The sequence below is a fragment of the Falco biarmicus genome, chromosome 9, assembly GCF_023638135.1.
Source record: "Falco biarmicus isolate bFalBia1 chromosome 9, bFalBia1.pri, whole genome shotgun sequence".
NCBI lineage: Eukaryota > Metazoa > Chordata > Aves > Falconiformes > Falconidae > Falco > Falco biarmicus.
Genome location: NC_079296.1, coordinates 4178401 through 4202690, shown reverse-complemented (window position 1 = coordinate 4202690; position 24290 = coordinate 4178401). Strand labels below are relative to the sequence as shown.

At 51.6% G+C, this 24290-nt stretch overlaps 1 protein-coding gene across 1 annotated transcript in view; it reads left to right on the top strand.

Annotated features, from left to right (window-relative positions):
- Nucleotides 1-9972, top strand: part of DAB2IP (DAB2 interacting protein) — a 167549-nt gene extending 157577 nt beyond the window's left edge. Inside the window, 3 exon segments of the mRNA XM_056350811.1 lie at nucleotides 1513-1715; nucleotides 2749-2836; nucleotides 4423-9972. Of these exon segments, the coding sequence (XP_056206786.1) occupies nucleotides 1513-1715; nucleotides 2749-2836; nucleotides 4423-4590 (459 nt within the window). The 3' untranslated portion in view covers nucleotides 4591-9972.
- Nucleotides 9973-24290: the final 14318 nt, after the last annotated feature.

Sequence of the window (24290 nt, the reverse complement as noted above, 5' to 3'; positions counted from 1 at the left end):
AACTGTGTCGTTTCAGTGCCGCAGTAAAGGCTTTGCTAAAGGAAAAACAGCATGATCTGTTGTGCCTGTCCCTGCCCAGGCAGAAGGATTTTGCAGGTCCTGCCCGTCTGCCAGCCGTGGCTCAAATACTTTGGCAACTCAGGAAAGACCATCAGCATCATAAATTTTCAGTCCTTGGGAATTAACAGTTACTTTTGCTGTCAGCAGTCAGTTGGAGTGATATTAGGGAAGCAAGGTGGATTTACGTGGGCTGGGGTCCAGGTGACGGGTACACAGGCAGCAGCCTGGCTGCCTTCCCTGCTCACCGAGACTGAGCTGCCAGTCAGGCTGCCCAGCAGGACTCAGAGCAACACTGGACACAACCAGGTCCTTCGTTCGAGTGCGTATACAGGTGGCGGTGGCTGAAGGGGAATCTGCAGCTAGCCAAGCCAAGGCAGTTAAGCATGTTTCTGTCAGTTCATGAATAACATTCGTGGCTTTGTAATAGACTTCATGACTCACGTGAGTCTTTTTTCCCATATCTAACTCTTTAGAAGCAGCTTGTCAAATTATCGGCTGCATGTTAATTATTCTGAAGTTATTCCAGTTGAGATTGCTTTTAAAAGGCTATTTCCAAAGATATTTTTTTGAAATTAAAGGACCGGGGGAGGGTAGTGGTGGGGGTGGTGGTGTTTGTACATGTACACGCTGGATTTTTCCTTTAGCAAAGCAAGTTGTACCGAATGCTGTGCTTCTGCAATAGCTGAACCCAGTTTTAAGCAAGCTCTTAATTTTTGAATTGCTTTATGTGATGCTGCTGCTACTGCTGCTTTTTAGCTTGATCTGAATGAACCAACTGTGGGGTCTTGGCTTCACAGCAGCTCTTCTCAGACCGAACCCTTTTTTGACATCTGATTGCATTGTCTAAATTGCTGGGCCCCCAAAGGCGGTAGTGCTGCCTGCCCCCACTCCTGCCGGCCGGTTGCCCTTGCCTTGACGGAGGGTGACCACTTTGTGCGGGATGGCAGTGCCTGACATCTGTGGCTGCTGTAGAGCCTGGCAGGAGGCAGGCAGCACTGACAGTCCATGCTTGGCTTCCAGCATGCCCAAAGCGCCCATGTTCCATGTTGTAGACTGAAGAGCTCACGTGTAAACCCAAAATCCCACCAGTGCAGCTTCTCCTGCCTGTGTTTAGCCCTGCGCTTAGTGTGAGGAAGATGCCAGGCGCATTTGCCATGCACTCGCTCTAACCTGCATTGCCCGTGTGAATTGCCAGACTCTGCTAACAACCCATTCTCTGAACCTGCCAGTGACCTGCCCGACAGTGGAACGCAGCATCGCTCCTAGCGCAGTGCGGAGAAGACTGAAGAGGAGGTGTCGGCAAGCAGGGTTATCTGATACGGGTTTGCAGCTAGTCTGGTGCAAGGAGAGGGGTATAATCAGGTTATGGGGAAACCCTGGCAAGGGCAAAACCCTACTAGGTAACATGCCACATGTGTTTTCTCCTCCTGTGTCTGTCCTTGCGTGCTGTAGTACCAGCAGGACCTAGTGGTGCTGCAGGACAAGCTTCGCATCTCCAACAAGAAGCTGGAGGAGTATGAGACTCGCTTCAAATGCCAGGAGGAGACAACGCAGAAGTTGATGCTGGAGTACCAGGCCAGGCTGGAGGAGAGCGAGGAGCGGCTCCGGAGACAGCAGGAGGATAAGGAGATCCAGATGAAGGGCATCATCAGCAGGTACAGAGGAGATGGGAATGCTGGAGATGACAGGAAGGCAGGCAGCCTGGCTGGCGTTAGAGCTGACCCCTGCTCCGGAGAATCAGGTTTCTTTGGAGGTGCAGGCAGGTTTCCCATGTGGATTTTCCAGCATTTATCCACTTCCTGCCCTTCTGGGTTACAGCCCCTGGGGTGGATTTCAAGCCCTGACTCTTTGGGTCCCACCATCAGTGTTACCTGGGACAAGGAAAATCCTGACATTTTCCTGATTCACAAAGGCAAAACCTCAGGAGGGGAGAGCTGGCAGCCAGCCCCGGTTCTTGGAGGATCTGGCAGGCTTGCTCCTCTGTTCAGATGAGCAGTAGATGGAACAATCAAAATGTTATTTTCCTGATGTTTAGCTAAAGCTCTCCTCACCATCCCATTACTCCTAGCTATAAATCCCTTTCTCCTGCTCAGTGGGATGTAGTGTTTACATTTGTTGGGGACGCAGACTGTTGCAGTGCAGCTAGTCTCAGCTTTGTCTGCGCCAAGCCAACTTAGTGCTTTTTAGTCAGCCCTCATAAACGGGTCAGCCTTCACTGTTCTGTATCATTTAAGCTTTGGGACAGCCTGCTACGGAGATCTTTAGAGAAGAGTAAGAGCCAGAAAAAAGACTGGTTCTAAATTATTGGTTTGTGTATAAGAGGTAGTGCCAGTGGCTGTCTCCTTTGTGCTGGCATACACAGCTGCGGGTCCTGGGAGCACCGCAGTGTGTGCCTCAGCACTGCAATTTCAGAGGAGATGGTGTGAGCTGGTGTGGGTGATGGGGGCTGCTAGGTGAGGCCAGTTCCATCTGTCCATCTGTAAACTCACTTCTCCAGTATTTCACATGTCTTCCTATGTGCTTCAAAGCTGTACATCACCCCTTTGCTTCCTTAGTGTCAAGGACTAAACGAGGACATGATCTGTATCATTCACTCTGGGTGGCTGATTTAGACGTATATGAGACTAATAGCTGGGCTTAGCAGAGCCCAACAAACGTAATTTTTTTTCTTGTCTGTTCGGCTCCTAGGCTGATGTCAGTTGAGGAGGAGTTAAAGAAGGACCATGCAGAAATGCAGGCTGCCGTGGATTCCAAGCAGAAGATTATCGATGCACAGGTGAGTCCCCGACACCAAGGGCTGCAGCCCCTTTCAGGGTGAGTCTACAACACGCAGCCTCCCTGACATGCAGCGGTGCCAGCTCAAGGGTGGTGAGATGTGCGCGTGGGTGAGTCAGCACCAAACTGCAGTCAGTGACAGAGCCAGTCAGTCTTCAGCAGGATGTGATTTATTGTCACAGCAGCCGCGTTTGTACAGCTGTTTCCATCCTTGGAGCTTGGCAGGCGACGCAGAGGATGTGGGGAGTGGCAGTTTGTGGAAGGATCGTGCCCACATTTGTGGAAGGATCATACCCTTATTGGCTCGGTCTGAGGTCCCCAGAGCTTTGCTTCGTGCTTTATGTTCCAGTCATGCTTGCAGGACCTGGATACAAGGAAGACACAGCCTGGCCGGAGCAAAGCCAGCGTGTTTTTTCAGCCTTTAGGTTGTGGCTTGCAGCAGTGGGAAGCTCAGTTATTGCTGTAGATTGCAATGGCAGAGGAGCATCAGATGATGGGTGGAAAACGCTATGCTTGGAAAAGAATCTGACCCATAATCTTCTAATTTGTCCGGGCGGAGACTGGCTCAGCAGCTAGGCCTTCCTGCAGGTCATGGCTAGGTGATAGGCTTGCTCTTAACAACCCTATTAATCACTTGTGAGTCACTACTCATGACTAATTTACTGTATAGCTAATTAAAAAGGAGATGAGACGGTAGTAACTTTGTAAAAAGAATCACTGTTTTTCTGTAATTTGTTCAAAGCTAGTAAATCATGTTCCCTTCTGCGCTATGGCAGAGCCTCGCAGGCACAGGGGTGCAGAGCGCAGCCCACCAGCGGCTCTCAACGGGCTGCCCTGTCTCCTGCTGCCTCCTGCGTTACATGTGAGGCTTTTACCGTGAGCCCTGCGCAGTCTGCATTGTTCTCTTTTTGTCATCCCAGACTGTACAATAGTGTTGGATGTGTTCAGACGTGGACCTTCAAAGTTACACACAAGCTGCTGGGTCACTCTGAGTTTGTTCTGTTCCCTTCTGCTCATGGCAGGCAGGAGGATGACTTGTTCAGTGTCAGAAAGAGCAGGAGTGGCAGAATCAGGCTGCAGCATGGAAGCCCTTGCTTCCATCCTTAGGATTCTGTAATCAGTGAGAGTTGCCATCAAAGCCATCTTGGGAGGCCACATGTCATTTAACTATTAATTTACAATAACAAAATCAATTAAATGCTAACAGGAATAACTATCTTGGGAGAAATGGGTTTAGAAAAGGAATCTTACCATCTTTCTAGCTGCAGTTAGAGCAAACAGTACAATGAATTTCAGTATAACTGAAGAATTAATTAGAGGAACTATGTTATCTCCATTTTCTTCAGGATGCTAAAATGAATTTTCCTCACATTGCACAGGCAAAGTACGCTGGTGGCCTGCTAATAGCAGCAGATTTCAAAAAACGCTGTGTAGCACTTACAAACCCCACCCCTAAGCATGCCAGAGAGAAAGGTCCTGGTCCAGGAGGCCTCTGGGTCGCTGTCTCAGGACAAGCCCTGGCATCACAGGCAGACAGGTCTCCATGCCTTTGCACTGACTGTCCCCCTCTGCCCGTTTGTTTCGCAGGAGAAACGCATTGCTTCCTTGGATGCTGCCAACGCACGGTTAATGAGTGCCCTTACTCAGCTGAAAGAGAGGTACAGCATGCAGACACGTAATGGGATCTCCCCCACAAACCCAACTAAATTGCAGATTACAGAGAATGGAGAATTCAGAAACAGCAGTAATTGTTAACCCGTGGAGGGTGCTGCCGCAGGAGAGGAGGCCTGGCCAGAGAGACCGTGCAGCAGCAGGTGTGAGCCGCGGCTTCAAAGAACGGCTGCTCTCTCCCCCCAGAGAAACCAGCTCCTTACTGCGGACGGCGCGCTGGACTGAGCCTCTGTGGGAGATGCTAATGCCAGCACATTGAGGGGACGGAAAGATCGAGTGTGAGATGAGTGGCATAAGGAAATAACATATATTTGAGAATCGCTGTCACTGTTGGATTTAAGTCAGTGTTTAATGTTTAAACAAAAGTAACCTTTTCCTTCTAAACTGCCCAAAGGATACGCCTCACCCCTCCCAGCAAGGAATAATGTCCTTGTCATTGCAGTAAGCGAAATAAAGGGAGCTGGGCAGAGCCTGCAGCAGGCAGTGGCCCAGTAAGCCCAGTTAAAGTGTGCTGCTGGATGTAGCCGTACGAGGGATGGCAGCAGAGCTTGGCCCGCTCCTCCTGTGACTCCCCATGGAGCACAGCCCTCTCCCAAAGCAAAGCCCGAGCTGAGCCCAGCCGTCTTTCCTCCTGTGGCTTTTGTGAGGCCACTGACTTTTACAGCGGGCGACTGTCCACAGGGCATTTACGCAGCTAATTAGTGTTTAATTAACTCCGCCCATATAGGGAGTGCAGTGCAGCTGGAAGGTCAGGGCACACTGTGCGTGGTGGCAGCCAGAGGGGTGCCGTGCCAGAAGGGTGCTGTGCCAGAAGGGTGCTGCGTGGGGAGCCACGGTGGCAGGGCAGCGGAGGGCACGGCACGGCAGGCACTGCTGGGGCTCCGGGGCCCGGGACAGCCCGGGGAGCCCAGCAAGCCCAGGGCTCTGGCACGCAGGTGGAGGGTGGAGCTGGCACCTGGTGAATGGCAACTTGATTTCTCTCTACAGCTTCTGCTCTCTCACAAGTATTGGGGAAGAGTCTTTGTAAGCAATAACCCCGGGGCGCTGGCCCACACACACACACTTCCAGCCACAAAATAAAGTCAGTGTTGCCTGAGCTTGGTTCCCGAGCTGTGAATGAGGTGCAGGGGCTGGATTTCCTGGTGCCCGCTGTGGTAGAGGGGGAGCGAGGGGCTACGTGAAATGGCCAGCTTCTTGCTTGACAGAGGGTTCGTTATGGGGATGGAATGCTCTGTGCAGAGATTTTTACTATTTCTGGGGAGAAAAACAGACAAAGAAACAAGAAAAAGCCCTGAAGAACCATGAAGATCGGTAATTGTATCTCTTTTCTTTCACAGTATGCATTAGAAAAAAAAAGATCCCATTTTCTGGAATACTGTCCTCTTTAAATTGGGAATGAGCACTGCATGGAAATTAACCGGCTTGAAGAATGTAAAACATGGTCATAAGGGAGTAACCAACAAGAACAGCAGCCACCACCGAAAGCCCCCTTGTCAGGAGCACTGTGCAGGCATAAGCCAGGATTAGACTTTCCTAACTGCTGAAACACGCAGATTCGGCACATTCAGACACGTTGTGCTCAGCGGAGGGGTCACCTCCTTAACGGGGGATTGTGCCACTGACCTGCCGCCACGGTGTGTTTGTTGGTTTGTGTTTTTTTTTAAGTTAGTACTTCATGACTCCCACTCTCAGAGCAGGTCACTCGTACCAAGAGCCAGAGAGATTTCTCTGAGACACGGATGACAGTGTACAGTGTACAGGACATCTGCCTATTCCTCCCACTAAAGTTTAATACACTGCTCAACGCCTGTCCTAGCTCCTCCTGCCATGTGTAAATGTACAGTCAAAGGGACTAGGATGTTCCCTGAGCTCTGCACAGCTTAGGTACCGTCTCCAGCCTCACACTACCCAGGCTGCCTGAGCAGGACACTGCCAGTAAGCTCTGCATTGCCATGCTGCCCCACAGCCATAAAGCTCATTAACAGCATTCTTCCACACGCAATTGTTCTCAAAATTAAAGATGCTTTTTTTCCTAACCGTTTTTCTGTTCCCTGGAAGCCCTGGGCCAAGCCCGGTGCGGCTCGGTCCTTGGAGGAGCGAACGTGTTGCACTGAGGTCTCCACACCCCGCCAACACCTGCAGAGTGGTGCAGTCACAGCAGACCCCAAGCGGAGCTCCTCAGAGAAAAGTAATAACTAAATATTTATGACAAGTACAGTCACCTTTTGAATTTTGGAGACTAGCACAGATGGCTTTGAAGAACCTCACAAAACTGACATGGTTTACAACTGGAGAAAGACCCAGACAGGTTAGGAATATACAGGGTACTGTGAAGCGTTGGGTACGTACACGTACATCTGCCATTGTCTCAGAGTCAAACACATTCTAAGAACCCTGCAAAAAGACTATTTTAAACCGCTGTTGCCCTGAGATGTATGTCTAGAGCTGATTGTTTTTGAGTTCCAAAATATTTGTGTTGCGAGAGACGGGAAGTTTTTCATGAGAGACTTAACACAGAGGAATGGAAACGCTAGCAGGGCGCGGGGGCAGGCGTCCCACCAGCAGCATGTTTCCATTCGTACACGGGATTAATTCTGGGTGCAGTCAGTGCTCTTCCGTAGCGCTGGGAAAAAAGAGACACCCACAAAACAATTGTTTAGTACTGAAGCTAAGCACAGCATATCTTAATCTTCTCAACCACAAGCCAAGGCACTGCTCCCCCTCACCCTGATCTGTCAGAAACTCCTGGTTAACCTCAGACGTGCAAATTACTGAACACACATTGTTCTGCTGAAATTGCAGAAACGCTTAAATCCTTCCACAGCGAGTTATTTAAAAAAAAAAAATCTTCAGAAGTTCCAGTGCCAACGCCTTCTGGAGTTGTTGCTTAGTTTCCTGAGCCAGTATAAAAAGAAATTCAAATCAGGACAAAGTCTCGTTACAGTACAGATTCCACCTCCACCCCCCTGCCCCATTTTTGGCCCGTTTCCTTCCCCTGCAACTGTCAACAACTGGACCAAAACGTCACCCTCCCCTAAGAAGGTCCGAGGGTAGGTTTTAAGCTCCAGGCTCAGTTCAGTTCTGTTGCTTCAGTTTGTGTTTCTGTTATTTATGAACTGTACATGTATATGTGTGTGTGCGTGTGTGTGTGTGCATGTGCACGCCTGTGCGCGTGCGTGCGTGAGCGCGAGGGAGCCAGCAAGAGCGTGCGAGCGCGCCCGAGCCCCGCGCGGCCGGGTTACCGATGTGGCCTCGGGCCTGGTACCTGGCGTAGCAATACCAGAGGCAATCCCCAGAGGTGCTTGCAGCACCAGAGCAAAGCAACCACTATCCGTAATGTTTTGTGAGCAGCTCCATTTTCTTTTTCGTTCTTGTGCTTTCTACAGTAAGAGGCTGTTCTTGTGCAAACTGGTCAAAGTGTAACAAAACAAAACAAAAACCCACACTCAGATTTTTATCTTAATACAAGTCTTAATATTTTTTTGTAAATGTTTTCAGTGTTTACTGTACCGTATCTATCTCACTAACAGTTGTATATAGTAACTTACTTCTGGTGCTGCTTATTCGGTCAGGATTTGGCTGTATCTCACTGCTGTTTTGGAGAGGTGGACTCAAGCTAGCAAATCTGGATCCAGACAGAGGTTATGATTGCAACTGCCTCCCGTGGGGATCTGAGGGAAGGGAAAGGGAGAGACACCAGGGATCCAGATTTGGAGTTGGCCCACCTCAAGGATTCTGTTTTAAGAGTTTTGATTTGGGGTTTTGTTAAACTGTAGTGAATGCTTCTGAAAAATGAGCAAAGCTTTGTGTAAAGGGGGATGAAACAGACTGAATAGTATCCCAAGGTCTCTGCGAACTGTAAACACCATCATTTTGGACAGGGATTATGGCTTCAGTGCCAAAAGACCAGAGGGACCTAAGTCCTTCCCCATGCCAACTAATACTACAGTATAGTCACGAGCCCCTTTTGCACCAGTTTAAGCAAATCCTACCACCATCCAAAGAGTCCTGCGTCACTCTGCATCGTCATTTGAATCTGGTTGGTTTTGTTTTCTGCTTTTGCAGTTGTAAAGCACTGATTGCACTGTGAGAACACGCTGAATCCTCTGGCCTAGGAGCCAGCCCCTTAAGTTGCTGCAGGGTGCAGGACGCAAGTTCTGCTACTACAAATATTCCTAAAGGGTGAAGGGACTTCTTGGACCTAAGCGAGGCATCACGGGCTCTCCTAGGGAAGCAATCGGCAAGTACTCAATCATTTCCAAAGTTTAGAGCGCTCATAGGCTTTTCCCTGTTACTAATGTCCATACCCAGATGCAATAGAAAACTTAACTGAGGCCTGTTCTGTGATGAACAAGGAGAGAACTTTTGGTCACGGGAGATGGAAAATTCACTGACACATTCAGCCAGGACAGCCACAAGCTGTGGCTCATAGATGTGATCTGCAAGAGGCTCATTTCCCCCAGCGATCCCAGGGCAGGGGAGCAGCCCTTGCTGGCAGCAGCGCCTGTGGCCAGCAGCGTCCAGTAGCTCCACCAAGGTCACTGCCCCGTCCGTAGCACGTACCTTTGCCTGGAGAGCAGAAAGTCTGAAGGGAACAGCTGTGACACTGTCCCTGGGGTGGGTGGGAGGGCTCCCATGCAGCACTCCGTCCTTCCCACCCGCAGTGGCTGTCGGGGTCAGCCTTCCCCCCAAGGTTTGCATTCAAAGCAATCCAGGCCTCCAGCCTGGCCAGTACTGGGGTCAGCGTATGGCTCTGTGGCCACCAGGAGATCCCTTAACTGGCCATGGGAAGGGACACTGCCCATCTCCAGGTGGGCCCCTGACTCATCAAGGACTTCTCAGCCACAAGGCTTAGACATGTGGCATGTGCCCTGCTCCACCCCCGCGCAGGTAACTCTTGCCTTTTCCTTTTCCCTTGGGAAAACTACATGCGGGGGGCGAGGGGGGACAACAGCAGCAGGCTAACACACAGCTCATTGGCTTTACAAACTAAATCCAATTGTGAGGGTGTCACACAACATTCAGAAACAACCACCTTTTGGAAGAGGGTGTCACGTTCAGCATTGACTTTCCCAGACCACCTGAGCTGTGACACTGCTGTAAATGCCGTGTGGTTCTGCATCAGCTACCGGTCCCCCAGAGTGCAGTCTCCATGTTCACATATTCCTTTATCATACATCACTGTGTCTTAAGATATACCTCTCTCTGTATATCTGCTTAGGCTGATACTTGTTCCTGATAAGCAGTCGCTATGTTTTATATCCTCTTATAAAGAAAAATCTTTTTTTTGTAAGTATGTTTAAAAACAAAAAAGCAAAGTGGAAGTGTTTGCTGAATCTCCTTCAGCTCCTTTTAAACTATGTAATAATGTACAGAGAAAGTTGTTGGTGTTCAAAGAAATGACGTGGCCGTGCAATTTATGTACATTTGCAATTAGAAATATTAAAGATTTATTTAGATATTTTACGTAAGTGCTCCAGCACCTCTACTCAGTCATTTCCAGTTTTTAGAACAGCCTGGCACACACTGACCACACGCACGCACAAATATTTGTCTTACCTGTCTCCCCAGACAGATCACCTGAAACGCTACTTGCAGTCGCATTTCAGCTGGGCCTGGCTGACCACCACCTTCCATCAAGCACAGCTGCGGGGGGCAGGGCACTAAGGGGACAAGCAGCTCCAGGAGCCCACAGGTCCCGAGGCTTGGCCAGGAGCCCATCCCTGATGTGGGCATCTGCAGCAGCAGCAGCAGTGACAGCAGAGACAGCGCTGTAGGAGGCAGCAGGAGATGCTCACAGCTACTCCATCTCCGACACCAGCCAGCGTGCCGAGCGACAGAGCCCGGCTTTGCCTGGCACCAAAGGTGCAGAACAGGGACACATGCACTGAGGCAGCCCCGGAGCAAGGGCAGGCAGAGGACTGTGGCTGGGCTCGCTCAGCACCAGGGAAACCACCACCCTGGTGACTGCTGGCAGGGAGGGCAGGCTGGCAATTGTGGCACCAGACTGTTCCTGCCACCCCCGGAAAGCCTTCTCCAGCGCAGGCCTGGGCACACCGACCCGCCTATGGCAGTGCTGGGGCTGCACCAGGCCGTGCCACTGCCTGTGCCCCACTGCTCCCCAACGACCCACCCTCTGACTGCAGAAAAAGTAGCAGAAAACTTGGAGGAAAGTCATTAAAACCCTGGGCAGCATCAGCACCTCCGCCTCATTAACATCACCATAATTAGCTCCTCCGGGAGAGGGAGAAGACAGGCTGGCTGCATCAAAATGACTCAGGATATGGAGAGCGCCTGTGGCTGTTCCCATGCTTAGGCAGCAGCTTGGCGGCGGCTCCGGACCCAGGCTGGTCACTGGGCTCTGCTGGCTTCCAGCAGGAAGCCAGACAGGAGAACCCTCTGCTGCTGTCCTGCCAGGAGCCGGCAGCTGCCCAAGGGAAGGCAAAACCCACCCAGGCTAAAATCTGCCCCCTCAGACCCTTCCTGGCCACCCTGAAGCACCTGACACAACCACCTGCATTTACCTGCGTCGGTCCTTTTGGGCAGGAGCCCCACAAGGCAGCGCTGCCATTACAAGAACACAAACACAGCCCGTTCTGCTCTCACACCCCACCCTGCCCTGCCTCAAGGTGAAGGTCCCCAGGCTGCTGCTCTTCCAGCGGCTCCCCAGGGCCCAGGTAGCAGCCGTTCTGCTGCGCTTCCCACCATGGCTGCAAGAGCCCCGAGCATCCTCCAGGCACTACCTGAGCGCTAGTGCCTGACCCCTCTTCATGACACACCCGGGCACCGAACCCGTGTTTCGAGGGAGGTTTGAACCACTGGCCCTGGCTGCAGATCACCAGAGCCTCGGCCAGCTCCTGCCACTGGGCACGGTGGCAACACCACTGCCTACACCACGTGCTGTGCCCACTGCCTGCTGGGGAAGGTCGTGCGTGCTCCACCACCCATCTCTGCTCCTTGGTGTTACCAGACTGGGCTGGGGAGCTCTTGTGCCTGCAAGTTTAACCTTGTTGATTTTGAAGGTTGAGAGAGGCAGAAAGAACCAGCCCAGGAAACATAAGGCGTATCAGAAGCTGCTGCTAGGAAGGATAGGTCAAGAACACCTTGATTTGAATAAAACCTCTTTAGCAGGCTGTTAGGGCTTCATCAGAGCAGAGCTAAACTCTCAGCTGAAAATACCCAGAACATCTCTGTGCACTTGACAGCTTCCAGCATCTGAGGCTCCGGCGCCCGGCTGCAGCCGCTCCCAGCAGGCTCAGGCAGCGGCACCGCTCCGCAGCAGGGCAAGGCTGGGAGAAGTGAGACTCGGAATTGCAGAGCAGCAGCCAGAACAACAACAGGAAAATGGGGCTGGGAGGCTGGGGACTACGGATGTGTTTGCTTGAGGTTTTTTTTTTAATCTGGAGAGCCCTTTTAGCCCAAGACTCATCAGCAGTAATGACATTCTAGTAACTGCACCCTTACAGGGCTTGTTTCAAGCTTAGTAAGTAAGAGTCACTAGACTGTGGGCTGCGCATGGTGCCAATCAGCATTTTCTCCATCACAACCCAGTAAGCAGCAGAGCCTTTGCCCAGACAAGGCTGAGATGGTGCAGCTGTGGTCCCGCTCCCTCGCCCCTGCGAAGCTGACTGCCGCAGCAGCAACTGGCAGCTGTGAGATGCCACAACTGGACACATGACACTGAGCCCCCCCACCAGTGTGCAGGCTGGCTGGCCTTTGCAAACACTGCAGCACCTGAGCAAGGCCATCCTAGGAAAAACTCACTGGCCAAAGAAAGAGTAGAACTCTATAAAATGCGTGCATGAAATAAGGGATGAATCCAGCAGCTCTCCTGACCCTGTGCTGGGAGTCCCAGCCCTTGCCAGATGCAGGGCAAAGTCTGGCAGCGACACCCTGAAACCTTAACAAGCAGAGGACAAACTTAAAAATAACCATCCAAAATAACTGTTAAGTGTCATGATTTTTAAGCTAGCCTTACAGATAGATTCCTGGTTATCAAACACTTGGGATGGGTGATTTTATGGACCGGAGTAGACTCCAGTCCTCATTTGCAGGGCAGGTAGGAGTGGGATGTCACACAGAGCAGAGCATCACTGCAAAGTTACTTGGTGCCAGGCTAAAGCTGATTTGAAAGACCTTCAGAGAACAGAAACAAGTTAAATACTTCAGGAGTGGGACTGTAAGAGTGTGAGAGAGTGAGTGTGGTGGGTTTTTTCCCCCAGAGACCCGCTCACTCACCAGCCCCAGTTGTGCCACCACCGCGACAGGGACGGGTGCTCCCTGCATGCGAATGGATGGCTGGGCCTGGGGGACACCCTGTTCCTGGGATTAAGACAAAAGAAAAAAATCCTAACTTGATCTCAGATCTCACCAGCGCAGGTTCAGAACCCCTGCTGAGAAGTTACTGAAACACAAACAGCCATGGAAAAAGCTAATTCCATTTTCAACTTCAGCAAGTTGGGCTAATACTGACACACCAGGCTGCCGCAAGCCACGGGTGAGTGTGGGCATTCCCAGGAGTGCCCCCGCCATGCAGCACCCCAGCGCTGCCTTTCTCCAGAGCCAGCCACCCGCAACAAGCTCTAAACGAGTTTCCACTTCATCCCCAACCCAGTGTGTTTGCCCTGAGACTGTAGCACAGCTTTTCATCGCCAGTCTCACTTCTCAGGATGCCAGCACTCCTGAGGGACCGGGACCGGCTGCACCTCACACATCCCGGGGAATGAGCAGCCATTGTTCAGATCAGATGAGGAACAGATACCCTCAGCCACCACCTGCGGAGAACCTCAAACCCAGGGAAGCCACAGGCTTCCAGCACCTTTGAAACAGGCAGATGCGAGGGTCCTGCCCACCACGCAACTGAGGACAAAGTGGCCAGCACAGTGGCCACCAGTGACGGAGGAAGTGACAGCATTAAGTCAACACATGTCAAGCTGGGCCCTTAATGGCACCAAAGAACCTTTCCATTTCAGTGGGGGAGAGGCAGGGAGGTGCAGAGATGAGGCTTATAGCTAGGGAGGGCAAGGACTGAAACGGCGTGTTTCTGCTTCCCTGACAGGAACCTCTAATCTTTGCCCCTGTCAAGCACCTCTCACTCCCGGCTTTCCAAGCCCTTCATGAGCAGTCAGCTCCCACCCTCCACCACAGGGGGTGAGCGTCAGCATCCTTATTTTTACAGTTGGGGACATGCAATAGGAGCACAACTTTCCCAAGGCCTCTAGCAAGCTAAAAAAGCCAAACAGCTGATTTTCCTCCCTCCCCCTTCCACGCACAGCCATCCCACGCACATCAGCCCAAGCTCCAGAGCAAACATCCTCTGGAGAAGTAATTCAAAGCCAGCCAGTAAATAAACCTCTGAAGCCTTGGCCCTAGAGACAGGGGGAGCACAGCCGCTCCCTGCCAGAGAAGTCAATAATGACAGGGGAGCAGAAAGGAAGGGGCTGGAAGAACAAGAGTCATTAGTGGAAACTTGTTGTTTGTGCTAATTAGATCATTATCTGGAAACTGCTATCGATGTTGCTATTTCAGCTCCTGCTGCTGTTCACAACTTTATTTTATCCACGTCTATCGACTGCCCACACTCTTCCACATCCCACAGAAAGGACCAGTACTGCTGGCCTGCAGCCTAAGCCGGGATGGAGATGGTCAGATGCTCTGACCTGAGCCCACTGCAGCAAGCACTAGCCCAGCACCGCGCAGACACGGACCTGCCAGGGAGGAACACAACCAGCCCCCCCGGGGTGGCCAATTGCAGCGCTCAGGGGACACAGGCTACAGTCCTTCCCAGCAACAAACTCGCCTTGCTTTTAACCTTCCAGCCTCACCTGCACAGCCTGAGGACTCGCACAAGGTTTCTGCATGGGGCATCTCTCTCCTTTGGTTCAGTGTACGTGATCAGCTCAACCCAGACATGCCAAGCAGGACTCCCCCAGTGCGGCTGCCTGCTGCGGAGCAGGTGCTCTCCTCCTTTCAGAGGTGGCTGCGCTCAGCTGCTGGGGCAAGGGATGCTTGTAGTGACTTCCTTGGCCCTTTGGGTACCTGGGGAAGGGAGGGGACAGGGCACAGAACAGACAGCAGATTAGTTTGTAGTAGGTGTAATTAATGTTACTTTGCAAAGAAGTGTGAAATGTTATGCATAACATTCCCTAATCCTCCTCCTCTCCCCTACGCCGGCAGGCCGCAGCCTGGCACTGGGCAGATAAATATTGCAGAGTCCATGTTTGGTGCTGCCAGCTTCCTGCAGCTACTTCAAGCGCGCGCCCCCTCTGCCTTTGCTGCCACTGCTGAAATCTCCACCCAAGGAGCCCACTTCTCAGCCGCTGGCAGATGTGCCAACACAAGTGCCAGGGAGCAGCTACCGTCAGCCCAAAGGTGCAGCCGCTGCAGCCGCACCATGCACACGTGCTGCATGGCATGGCGTGCTGAGCAGTCGAAGACAACAAATATTAATGAACGTTGCCCCCAGCATGGATGACACACAGAGAGGCTCCACCCCACACTATAACATGCAGATAACCAGCACTGAGCGCCTAAGAGCCATGCTGGCCGCAGGGACCACCCCTGTGCTGGAAGTCGGGGCTACACTTCAGAACACACAACCTGAACAGACGGCCAGCAGCAAAGCCCCCGCGCGCAGGCAGCGCTTCCTTCCCCAGGTCCACCTCGACCCTGCAGAGCTCTCACAGCCCGGTTCACCTCTCCTTGCATGTCAAGGGGTCAGAGCACCCTGAGCGCTGGAAGGGACAACACGTGTCTTCAACGTGAACAACCCTGCCTCAGGGCTGGGAGGCGAAGGCTGCAGGCTCCAGGCCAGCTCCTCCTGCCTGCACCTCGCACGGAGGGCAGCACCCCAGCTCTGCAGCACGGGAGGAGCACGCAGGCTGCTGAAGCACGCAGCCAGCTCCCAGACACTACCCTGAAATACCAGCTAAGAATGTTAACAGAGAAAGAGCAGATAAACAGCACTGGGGGAGGAAGGTGTGTGCAGCAGGAGCCAGCTGCACGCTGCTTCACTTACCGTGCCACCTCTGCCTGGCTGTACCAGGGTGAAAGCTGCTCACAGGCTGTTTCGCAATGCACTCCCTTCACCCAGGCAAAAACATTTTCCAGTTTGTCATTATGTGCCCTGCGCTATTATTGATCTTAGACATCAGATTAGGCTATTCAGTTATTAAAAAAGGAGGTGAGGAGAAGAGAGAGAAGGACTTGAACACCTATAGGATTTCTGCCGCTTCCCACCTGACAGCGGCACAGCTCCTCTTCACACAAATAATACTGATGCAGGCCCTTTACATTATCAGATTTCCCCACTGGTGGTACGTGTGATAACTGAATAACCTCGACCATTTGATTTTTGTGCCACATCTTCAAGGAATAAAACCTGAATAACAGAGGTCCCAAGCTGATTGACTTTGATTTATTACACTCACTATTTTTCCTCCTGGAAGCCATGGACCTCCCTCACCCCCAAGCAAGGAGAGCGCTGTGCTGGGGGGACCTGGGCTAACGAGAAGACAAACATGAGGTTCAAGACTCTGCAAACTACAAGTCAGGGAGCTGGGTTTGTGCCCGTAACTCGCATTCCCACTCTCCACTGGGGTCCCTAGGAGCCGTCAGCTCCGCGGGCAGGCAGACAGCACCCACCTGCAGCGCATCCCCTGCCATACTGCTCTTGGCCTCAGGGAGCTGGAGGGGCACAAAGATGACCATTCCTCATCCCGCTGCACAGCGAGTGACGGGCAGCGTATTTGCACACATACACAGTGCTGCTGGCAGCTTAGCCACTACCAGGCCAGCCTCACAAGGATCAAACAGTTCAGCGAGGGGCTGATGGATTGATTTTTAACAGAAACCTCTCTGAGCTGATATGAAGTCAGCCTGGAGGTTTACAGAGCCACAGCCCCCATTCCGCCGGCAGCACCTGGCCCTGTGCTTTGTCCTTGGGCTATTTGCACGCTGGCCTGCAGCAGCCCGAGTGCACTCACCTGGCTGGGTGTCACGCTGGAAGGGGCTTCTGCAGCATGAAAGAAACCATCCAGTTATCAAAAGCCTGAGCTACCGTTCCTGAACTGCTGTCATAGCTTCTCGGTAGTTCAGATCCTTGTGGCTGGTGTCCCCAGCACAGCTGCTCACACCCCGGACTCTGATTACATCCAGGGCTGGCTGCCGGCTTGTTAGCACAGCTGACCCTGACCTGCAAAAGGGCTTTTATACTTCCACTGATGAGGCAGAGGAAGAAGAGTGAAAATTGCACCACATCACCATTATAGGCTTTTCATTCTGCCCTTTACAGCAATTTCATACCAGTTCTACCCTACACCTGCAGTAAATTGTCAAAAATCAGCAATGACACAAGTTAACTTGCTTCTGCCATCAGAACTGCAAAAAATAATTATCTCCCACAGAGCCAGTTAAGGCAGAGGGCAGGGAACAGTGTGCGGGGGCAGTCTGGCGCATTGCTTCTTTCCCAGGAAATTTCCAAGCACATGGGCATACCACGCACTCCCCGGCACCCAGAGGATGGTGACAACAGGCTGATGGGTGCACAGAGCGCTGTGTCCTCCCAGATCTCCGCTATGCCTGGCCAGAAGCACCCACTCCCAGTTACTAATGCTTGCTTTGTCTGGGCCAGTGGTGAGCAATGGGAATACTGGGAAAAGTCAGCACTCGATACTCCCTTGCATGGGAGGTGCGAAGCCAGCCTGCCTTCAGCTTCTCTGACCCTCCCGCAGAGCCCGTCGGCATTCCCTCACTGGGCTCTGCTTGAGACACCGACGCACGACCCCTGCTGCACTACCAAATAGAAGCACGTTCAAATAAATCACCTCAAACTTAAAAAATGCCATTAGCTATTAGCAAACATTCTGGGCCTATGGGTGAAGGTAATTCAATATGATATGCTTGGGCATGCAAGGTAATGGGTTTCAGCTGAATACCATGTGATACAGTCTCTTCAACGGGAGGTTAAATGAGGCTGAGACAGAGACCAGATGGATTTATCTGGGTAGTGCTGATTTTTTTTTTTTTTTTTTTTCTTGGTGTGCTTAAGGTGAAGTGAAGGTAAAGAAGGCAGAAATAATCTGAGAACAGCACGAGCTTGGCTGTATGCAGTTCGGGCAGGGTTAGCAGGAGGCTTGGGACCTCATCCTGCCTGAACAAACCAAGCAAGTAGGAGAATGCTCACAGGCAGCATTGATGCAGTCAGACAAAAATAAATACTTTTATCAATTTCACCTTATGGGGGAACAACCAGAGGGCAGTTGAGCTTAGCTGGGCAGATGTAGACACCTAACTTCTGAGCTTTCAGCAGTATTTAGGAGCCCAAATGCCATCTCTCATCTACTCAGGACCTCTGCAGCACACAAAGGAACTGGATCGGTCCCGTTCCAGGCACAGCAATAATTGCTCTCTCCACAGAGAAAGCTTCATAACCCTCACCAAGGCAGAGATGTGTTGTCTGCTGCCTTCTACACTGCACAAGAGTTGCTAAAACATGACCCTCTGAAACTGTGTCCCCTCCATGGCCAGCCAGGTCCTCCAGGAGCTGTGGGGCAAGTCCTGGAGCAGCACTGCCTACACAAACCACATGGCCTGGGGAGCAGCATCCCAGCGCACAGGCGCACAGGGAAACCATCCTCTAACAGCCGGCAAGACAGACAGCCTGGTCTACAGCCGCCGCCTGCGGACAGCCCAGGCCCCCTGCCAGCCTCTGCTGCCCAGGGCACCCTGTCCACACAAGCACTGCTGCATGTGGCCTGCAGCCCTTGCCTCCAGCTCTCAGAGGGTACCTGTTAGGAGGTTAAACGAAATGTCTTCAGGAAAAAAAAGGGAGTTTAGACTATCTAACAAAATGCCAATCACTAACAAAACCCACCCAGATTTCAGCTTCCCATGTGAATATTGAGTCAAAACACACTTTTGGCTCCATTTGCTAAGATTTTGTCTTAGAGATGCTGAAAAACAGATTATTAGTGCTTAGACTTGTGGGTCTTTGGTTGAAAAAAACAAACAATGTCATCATAAACCAGAAATTTCCCACAGGAGGTTTTTTTTCCTTACAGTACAGCTATTCATAGCCCTCTGTTGTTAAAATAAAAACCTCAAGCTTGTCCCCCCTCCCAGATGTTAGTCAGAAGCTCAGTGTAGAGCAGGAACCAGCTCTAGAGGTTATTTCGTAAGGTCTCGGTTGCAGTCAGTGTTACTTATTTGGACTAAGAGCAGGGTCATTTTGTTGTAACCTCCTATGATCCAGGGATTAACCATGTCCCCCGAAGAGTGCACAGCTCTGGCAGTGAAGAACACGACTGTCTCCATCACGAGCTGCTGAACCAAGAGCAGGCAGGCTGCTGACGGGACGGACAAGCTGTTTTTAAGCAGAGTGGCAGTGCTCCATAGTGCCCCCCTTAACACCGCACGCTGATGCCAATTTTCACATTTTTGTGAACAAGGGAAATGATAGTCTGACTTAAATACAGCGGTTGACAGCATCTAACAGACAGTACATTTCCTGGTCCTGGGAAGCTGCAGGGCCCCAGCAGAGCGAGGAGGACGATACGAAGACAAGTGCTGGGTTGGAAGCCTCCCACGTTCTGGAGCTGTGGGAGGGAATACTGCTCTGGCACTCACAGCAAACCTGCTTTCCAGCATTTCCCCTTACAGGCTTCCAAAGCCTGAACAAAACACCTTAATTCAGGGCTGAGTGTTCAACAAGCTCATTCTTGAAAATAAAAGCAATTCTCTATTAAGAGAGATGGCACATAGCTGACATTGTAGATAACCAAATGATAGCATGTTCATCAAAGAATTTTGTCAAAGCTGATCACAGTTCCTTCTCCCTTATAATTCAAGAGCAGACACAAGATTGGACAGATTTGTTACGGAGAAAAAATAGATGGCAATAAATAAAGTTAATTAAATTCCTTGAAATGTAACGGTGCTGGGCAAACACCAGCACAGGATTTATGGGGCCAAGAGGCTCTGATAGCTCCTGTGCAGCATCTGCATTCTTGGGAGTGCAACCGGTGGGCAGAGGGGAGGACAACTACTCCACGTGCCTGTGGCACAGAATTAACGTCACTGCTCCAGCAAGGACCGACAGAAAAATGAGGCTCCCGATGGGAGAGATACTTATGACACAAAGAAATCTCAGCAGTGGGCTGAAGATGGAGATACAGCTAGATCAGATGAGTGAACAGTAAACATCTCTCTCCTCTGCTTAGAGCTGGGCAAACCTAACACTGCGTGTTTCTGTGAGTGGGATCAACACACACACGCCCCCCCCAATAACATGAAAGCCAGAAACTGTCTGAGGCTCTGAACAAGCTCATTTCCTCTTTGCAAACAGTTCGAATTCGCAGCGTCTCATACACACGTTAGCCTCAGGATGCTTTTTTCCCCTGGAGAACCCTGAAGCAATGAAATAGCTGATGCCATCCCCTTGCCTCTCGCACGCCAGCACGTACTGTCACTTTCAAGACAACATAAGCAGGGAGTATGCATGGAGCGAGCTGCAGCGGCCAATGACGGTGGTATCCAAAGACTAAAGTGTGCCACTGCTGTCCAGGTACACCCATCTCAGTGCCAGGCGTGCACAACCAGCGCTCACCCCTGCCAGCAGCAGTCCCGTTTCCCCAGTGCCGTGCTTCACGAGGTAGCACAGCAGAGGCAGGAATGAGCCGGCTCCTTTGCACACTGGTTTGGCCTCCAGTGTACTTTGTACCTTGCAATGAAAGGTCAACAAACCTGTGCCACAGAGCAGAAACCAGACTCCCTCCCAGAGCCAAGAAGAGGAGCTGGGAGCTCAGGTTCCCAACCTTGCTGCCACCAGAAATGGTTAAGCAGCTCCTCGGGCATTTGACCAGCACTATCTAGAACACACCATGTAGCCTAGACCTGGGGACCACGTCTTTTCTTGCTAGAATCATCTCCTTACAGGCAGCTCTTAGTGTCACCCAGACAGATCTGAACAGCCTGCTGGCAGGAAAGGGTATCAGCAAAAGCAGCCTCTTAGCATGACAGCACCTGTAGATAATACCTTAACTTCTAGATTACTATAGTCACCTCAGGGAGAAAAGATGGCTGCAGAACAGAGCTCTAGCCAAAGCCACAGCAAATCATGGCTAAGTGTCTCGGCTGTGTTCATCTACCTGGCTAATGCTGGGGTATCCTACATCTCTGCACACCCATGGTCTGCTGCTGCTGGAAGCCTCTGCTGCTAAGTCATCTGACTCAGAATAGTGCTTTCATTCCTCCTCCCGAAACTACGCACCAAAAGAAAAAGGGAGTAAGTATCTCCCACACACAAAAACAAGTTTGGAAGCAGACACAGGTAACAAAACCAGTAATTGAGCTGCAGAACTGCTCGACACAGACACAAAGACAGGTGGTGACAGCAGTCACATTTTTTTGGACAGGCTTCTAATCACTGAACACACTCGAGTGCTTGCTACAGAATCTGTGTGCACTTGCAGGCAGAGGCGCATTAGCAGTCATGCCAGTCAGCATCCCCAAAAGGAGGCGACAGCTATATAACAGAGTCATTACCCAAGAAAAGCAAGAGCTCAGCTTGTGCTTGGAGCAGTCTGTTCTTGCTCAAGTGGGCAGCAAGAAGCACACTGCAGCATCTTTGGGAGGAACAGCCTGGTACCTGGAGCTGCTGCAGCTTGGCCCTGAACAGAGCCGGGACAAGTTTACCACTGTGCACAAAGCTATCTCGTATTGCACAATAGTTAAATCAGTAAGTGACTAGCACAACAGCAAAGCATGATGGAGCATCAGGCTAAGCTGCTGGGACCAGTGCCTGTCAATGGGTAGGCACACACTTTCTTTTTGTCAGGGATAGGGAGGAGTCGAGTCCTTGCCTGGCAGCACAGCTGGGAGATAGTGTCCAGAGCACTGCACAGTTAACGATCCCAGTCCATACAAAGGGCCATCTCAGTCCCACCAGATCCAAGACAGAAACACCAATACAAAGAGAAGATAAAGCCGACGCCCGTGAGCTGAGCTCACAGGAGAGTACCTGTGGAGTCTCCTGGCCTGGCCAGCTCACCTGCAGCTTGTTCCTGGCAGCAAACTGGCACATGTGCTGGGAGAACAGGCTGGCACGAGGCTGCAGGTGAGCAAGGCAGAGGGATGGGCACAAGGCTTGTTTCTGACAGCAAGCTGGCAAGACAGGACACAAGGAAGCTGCTGGAGGGATGGCAGTGTGCTGCAAATAATCATGGCCACAAGTGCAGAGAAAGCAGCTATTCCTAAAAAAATATAAGCTATTAAAATGCAGCACTTGATGCCATTGTTTTAATTGCTGCCTTTGCTATTGAAAGATTTTTACAGTAATTTTGTAACCACAGATAATACAAAGGTACCCATACCGAGGCCCGTGTTTGCTGCAGAAATCAGAACAGCCACAACAACTTTGGACAGCGGCAGACGCTGGCAGATTCACTCACATACCAAAAAGCTGCAGGTAACAGCATCAAGTAGTGCGAAGTCGGGGCTGGCTTCCAGCCCTGCTCCGCAGCCACACGCAGCATGAGGTACCTGGGCACACAGCGTGCTACCGAGGAGGGGGAACACGGCGCAGCCAGCGGAGACACGGGTGCAGGATGAGCTGAACTACCAGATTCCCCGGCCGGGGAGTTGGGAGCTCCCAGTTCTTCAGACAAAGCCTCCCTGCAAAGCAGCCCTCCCCAAAACTGACAACATCAAGGAGAACCACAGAGTTCAACGATCCAACTTCTTAATAATACAAAAAACAACCCCAGGATCAGCAGAGGGGAGGTGAGAGAGTTCAGTGCTCCCCTCCATCAGGACAATAAGGGAGGAAAAAGCACAAAGATAAAAGGGAAAACAAAGGTAAAAACGCCGAAGTTAAAAGCTCCAAGAACACCAGTTTCAAGGAAAAGAAACGAAGTAGTTCTTTGATTAAAACCCAGAGGGCAACAGGTGAGCAGAGGGGAGGAAGAAAAATTTTTTTTAAAAAAATCACTTTTCTAAAGGTGTGTTTGTGTTCCACTGAAGATCGCTGGCTCCTTCAGCTCACCGTGATCCCCAGGGCCCCCGCAGCCCCCTGCCCGTGCCAGCTGCCAGGGGAGCAACCGGCACCCAGCACTTTCACCTCCACATCAGGCCTCGGCGTTATCTCCAGGACTCCGTACTGATGTACTTCCTAATGATATTCATACATCACTACTGAATTTGGGTCCATTTAATAGCGATTGAGCGATATTGGCCAGGCCCTGACTCCAAGTGCCCTAAGAATTTGCCCTGGATCAGATCCACTGCTCCCAGCCCCGCTCGGCTCAGCCTCTGCCGATGGCGGGGATCGAAGCTGGAGAAAAGCACAACCCACAACAGATGTGCCAATTATTTCAACCTCATCTCCCCATTTCAAACTAATGAACTGTGCAGCACCTCAGCACACTCAGAGCCGCTGACGATGTTGAGCCCGGGCAGTCCCTGCCATCTGCTTCCCATGTGCCGACAGTCAGCGGCGGTAACGGGTATGGAAACGATCCACTTGGCCCAGGCCTCCACCGTGACCATCCTGGAGCCCAGCGCTGAGGGCCAGGCCTCACTGGCACCTCATCCCTCACGGCCATTGCTCCCCCCTGCATCACCCAGCCTGCTCAGGGAAGGTTCTGGAAGCACGGTGGGCACAGGGGCCCTGCTCCCCCGCAGCCAAGCCGGGCAGGGACGTACATGATTTCCCTGCTAGGGCTGGGCCTGTCCATATAGCCATTTATCACATATTTCTGCTGTGGAAATGAAAGGCAGCCCGCGGTGGGAGTCACAGCATCCGCAGGCCCGTGAGGAGAGGGGCTAGCAGGCCCGGGGGCCAGCACCCACCCCATAAAGCTGCGGAGACTCGTCCTGCAACCACCAACACTGAAACGATTGAATTGATGCACCGACTCAGCAAAGGCTGACGCACGGTGACACCTCAAAGGGACGACGCAGGATAGATACCTTTAAAGTGGAGGCACACAGCTTCCAGAAGCGGTCGTACAGCAACACAGAAAGCTGAACTAATGGATTTGGCCAAGCCGACCATGTCAGTTTATTAGGCAAGCTAAGGAGCAAAAGTGTGGAATTAGGCGGAAACACAGCAAAGCATGATGGAAAAGAAAACAAATTAGAGGGAACAGGGTAATATTTAGAAGCAGATTGTCACCGTTCATCAGACGGAGATCAGAGTAAGGTCAGACACAGTACTGGCTAGAAACAAGGAGCTGTGACGGTGACTGTGAAAGTCATTCATGCCATAGCAAGCAAGTGCAGAGCTGAGGCACCATGCAACTGGCTGCTGCTCCTCCTGTGCCAGCTCTTCCTACAACCATGGCGCAGCCCTCAAGGGCTCCCACATCCAGTGGTGCAGTTGCAACATCCTTGTCAACCCCCAGAATCACCACAGAGGCTTCAGCCCCTTCCGGCTTGAGCACCCAGAGCACGCAGACATACACCTACCCTGTTCAGTGAACTGCGTGGGCCTCAGGCAGGAGGAGGAGGAGGAGGAGATCCTTCCTCATCACAAGGGTTTCTAAACTGCCGTCACCCATCTCCAGAAAGGATGCTCTGACCTCCTGATGACCAGCTGAATGTGAGACTGATGATAAAGCCAGTAAACAGGAGTCACCTGGACGGGGGTGGGAGCTCCAGCTGAGACCACCAATACAGAAGCAGGTGGACTTGGGTCTCTCAGCTGAACATTAACTGTGTAATTAGCTGAGTACCTCCCCCCTCCAGCTGTGTTTTAAAAGAAAGCAGCTACAAGTGGGTGGCAAGTG